This window comes from Pteropus vampyrus, unplaced genomic scaffold, assembly GCF_000151845.1.
Source record: "Pteropus vampyrus isolate Shadow unplaced genomic scaffold, Pvam_2.0 Scaffold303, whole genome shotgun sequence".
Taxonomy (NCBI): Eukaryota; Metazoa; Chordata; class Mammalia; order Chiroptera; family Pteropodidae; genus Pteropus; species Pteropus vampyrus.
This window is the reverse complement of record NW_011889084.1, coordinates 1,210,178-1,213,807: the sequence shown is the minus strand read 5'-3', so window position 1 is coordinate 1,213,807 and position 3,630 is coordinate 1,210,178. Positions and strand designations below refer to the sequence as shown.

At 57.9% G+C, this 3,630-nt stretch overlaps 1 protein-coding gene across 1 annotated transcript in view; it reads left to right on the top strand.

The window, feature by feature from the left end:
• LOC105303374 (mesothelin-like protein) overlaps positions 1-3,171 on the top strand; it is an 8,166-nt gene extending 4,995 nt beyond the window's left edge. Inside the window, exons 9-15 of the mRNA XM_011376983.1 lie at positions 479-666; positions 743-898; positions 1,012-1,139; positions 1,804-1,934; positions 2,015-2,109; positions 2,357-2,621; positions 3,062-3,171. Coding sequence (XP_011375285.1) covers positions 479-666; positions 743-898; positions 1,012-1,139; positions 1,804-1,934; positions 2,015-2,109; positions 2,357-2,621; positions 3,062-3,171 — 1,073 coding nt within the window. The remainder of the gene's footprint in view (positions 1-478; positions 667-742; positions 899-1,011; positions 1,140-1,803; positions 1,935-2,014; positions 2,110-2,356; positions 2,622-3,061) is intronic.
• The last annotated feature ends 459 nt before the right edge of the window (positions 3,172-3,630 follow it).

Below are 3,630 nucleotides of genomic sequence, written 5' to 3'. Positions count from 1 at the left end.
GCATTCAGGGCAGGGACACTCAGCCAGCATGATGCCAGGCGCTTTGTCACTAGCTTCCTGAAAGCCAAGTTGATGTCCTCACGGCCCAAGCGGGGCACAGGTGAGTGTGGCCACTATGGCCTGGGGACACTGCACCTCTCCTGCTCTGGACTCGTGACCCCAGGGTAGGAGCACCCAAGACACAGCCCTACTGCTGCTGGACCTCCTGAGCTTGGCCCATGGATCTGCATCCAGCCTGGGCTTGTCAGAAGAAGTGGGGCTCGACTTTGGGGCCAGGGTCAGGCATGGAGTCGAGGTCAAGGTCAGTCATGACTAAGTCTGCTCTGGGCTAAGTTCTTGGCTAGGGGTCACGCTTGGGTAGAGAATCAAGGGTGGGTCAAGGTTAGGAGTGGAGTGGGGCCCGAAGTCAGCAATGGTTGTCAACTCGGGCCACAGCTGAGTAGCAGGATCATCAACTCCATCCCACTCCCAGCCATAGGGAGGCCCTGCACCCATGGCAACATCACAGCAGCCACGCTGCAGGATGACCTCTTCTTGGTGCACTACGACTGCTTGCAGCTTGAGTCCTGCCTGGGCAGCCGTGTACTCAGGGCCAGCCTGGACCCCCTGCTGCAGCACCCACTTCCTGCCGAGTGCCAGCGTGTCATCAAAGCCAAGCTGGCTCAGGTGTGCCAAGGACCAGGTGGAAGCGAGTGGGCAGTGGGTGCTGGGCAACGGGTCCTGACACCCTTGCCCACCTCAGATCTACCCGAGTGGCATCCCAGAGGAGCAGCTGCAGCTCATCACCTCGCTGGTCTACCTCTACTCTCGCACAGAGATTGGCCAGTGGAACATCACATCCAGGGACACAGTCATGGCCCTGCTGGCCTCCGACGTGGCCCTGGAGAACCAGACGGAGGTGAGGGCAGCGGGGGTTGGGCAGAGTGATGAAAAGAGGGTTGACTGGGGTGGGGGGTGGCCACTGACCCTGTCCCACCAACCCAGCCCCACTGACCCCGGCCCTGCTCCCAGGCCATCCTGCAGAAATTCCTGGACCACAAAGGCAACATCACGAGTGCCCTGCTTGTGGCCATTGGGGGCTCCCGCCTCTGCTGGATGAGTCCCCAGCAGATCCAGGCCATCCAGCCCTCGGAGTTCCGGTGAGCCCACCTGGCGACATACCCATCACACCTCGGGGGCAGCTCTACTTCTTACCGAGGATTAGAGGGGGAGACTGAGGCTCAGGAGGGGTCTAGGAAACTAACATAACCACAGGTATGTTAGTTTCCTATGGCTGCCTAAACAAAGTACCTCAAACTGAGTGTTTTAAAAAAACAGAAATGTACCCTCTCACAGTCTGGAGGCCTGAAGTCTGGAATTCAGTGTCAGCAGGGCCAGGCTTCCCCTGAAACCCATAGCAGAGTCTCCTTCCTGCTTCTCCTAGCTTCCAGCGTTGCTGGCAATCCTTGGCCTTCCTTGGCTTGTGGCCTCATCACCCTATCTCTGTCTCTATCACCACATGGCTGTCTCCCCTAGTGTCTGAGTCTAAATTTCCTTCTTCTTATGACACCAGTCATTAGATTTAGGGCCCACCCTAAATCAGTAGGACCTCATCTTACTTGGATGACACCTACAATTAGGAAAGACCCTATTTCCAAATAAGGTCACATTCTCAGGTTTTGGGTGGACATAAGTTATGAGGAGACACTATCAGCCCAGTACAGAGAGCAAGAGGACAGCTGTGGGTAAGGGAGAGAGGCCCAGGCCTGGCTACCCAGAGGACAAGGGGTTCCCAGCCTGCCCATAAGCTTCACCCCTCTCCAGACTGGCCGGGGCCCTGGACATCTCCTCCTGCCCTCAGAGACGGAAGGACGTACTCTACACCAGAGCCCGAGAAGCCTTCAGCAGCATCAGAACCATGGACACCTACTACCACTTCATACGCCCCTATCTCGGTGAGACCCCACCCTGTGTTCCAACACCCCTCCTCCAGAAGCCCTCACCCCTCCCCTTCTCACTAGTTCCCAGCCCTCAGGTGGTGCCCCAGTGGAGGACCTGCAGCACCTGGCCCAGGCTAACATCTCCATGGACATTGACACCTTCACCAACCTGAACCCCCAAGTGCTGCAGGTGAGCCCTGGGGAGAGGGGACTGAGGCAGACTGGCCAAGCCAGGGGAGCCCTGGGCCACAGGTCCACAGGCACCCCGAAGTCAGAGGTGTGCAGACAGTGTGGACCTCAGATCACTTCTCCAGGCTGGTTCTGCCAGTTCTTAGCCCCGTGCTCACTCCTCCGGTAAGCACTACCCTCAGCCCCAAAGCTAGGCTGCTGCAGGACCCTCTGTCCCTACCCCCATGACCCCCTTGCCTCCTTTGCAGAACCTAAGTGTCGACAACGTGATAATGCTGCTGGGCCAGAATGTGGTGGACCTGCAGAAAGCACGCAGCCACCCAATCATCATCTCCTGGCTCCACAGCAAGAACAGGTCGACCCTGGATAAGCTACGCCTGGACAAAGACCCCGTTGGCCCCACCAACCCCACCACCTCAGCCCGCTTGACTACTGGGACTCCCAACACCACCCCCTGGGTGCCCCATCTAGCCACCACCTTGGGCAGGCCTGGGAATGATGCCCCTACCTCAGGTACGGCCCCACACCCAGCCCTTCCCCTTGGTGGGTTTTCCCTGCCTGTGATTGGCCCTGTCTGCCTAGGGCCTCTGTGGAATCCAAACTGCTACTCGTGCCCAGTCTCATACTGTGGGCCAATTCTTTTACTTTGGCCCCTCGGGTGACATTTGAGTGACACTGGCTTCACCCTATATAGTCTGCTGAATTATTAAAGGACACAATCACCTTCTCCAAAACGCAATGATCTGCATAAAGTAGGGAGTGGGGGCAGCTTTGAGATCCCTTTTAGGGTCCAGAAGAGTGGCAGCACATGAGGATCCTCACTGGTCTTCCCCACCCAAAGGGATGGTATGATCCTTGAGCCCAGAGGGGCTGCCCAGGAGGCTACTGAGACAATGTGGGGCGTTGATGCTCAGCCAAGACTGATGGGTGCTCCCTCCATGTTCCACCTACAGGCAGCCCACCAGCCCACCTGGGGTACCTGCCAATTGCTATGGGCTTGCCCTCCAGCCTCCTGTGGTTCCTGTATCGAAGTACCCTGGGGTCCAGTTGGGACTGCTCATGAGGCACCTGCACCATGGCCCCCGAACACAGCACTGTCCCAGCACCACATGCAGGAAAACTGGGGCTGGTAGGTGGAGCTGGACACCAGTTCAGGCCTCGGTGCAAGCCCCAGGCCCAGGGAACCTAGCCATGTCCCACATCCTAGGGGCCTGCAGGGCTGGTCCCCACCCACACCCAGCTCCAGGACATGGAGCTGGACTGAGGGCCTGGGCAGAGCTTCAGCCAGCTGAGATGCTGCCCTGGCCCTCTGGCCTCCTTCAGGACAAAGAACTGGGGCTGAAGAGGGGGTCTTCATGGCAGTTACTTTGCTAATTAATTTGAATAAAGGACAAGGTGATTTCCTGCCTGTGACCCTTTGCTCTGGGCCAGAGGAGGGGTATAGAGACTTTCTTATCCAGGAACAGGACTCTCGTCCACCATCTCCTGGGAAGTCAGTATCACCAGAAGACACCCTGGGTTT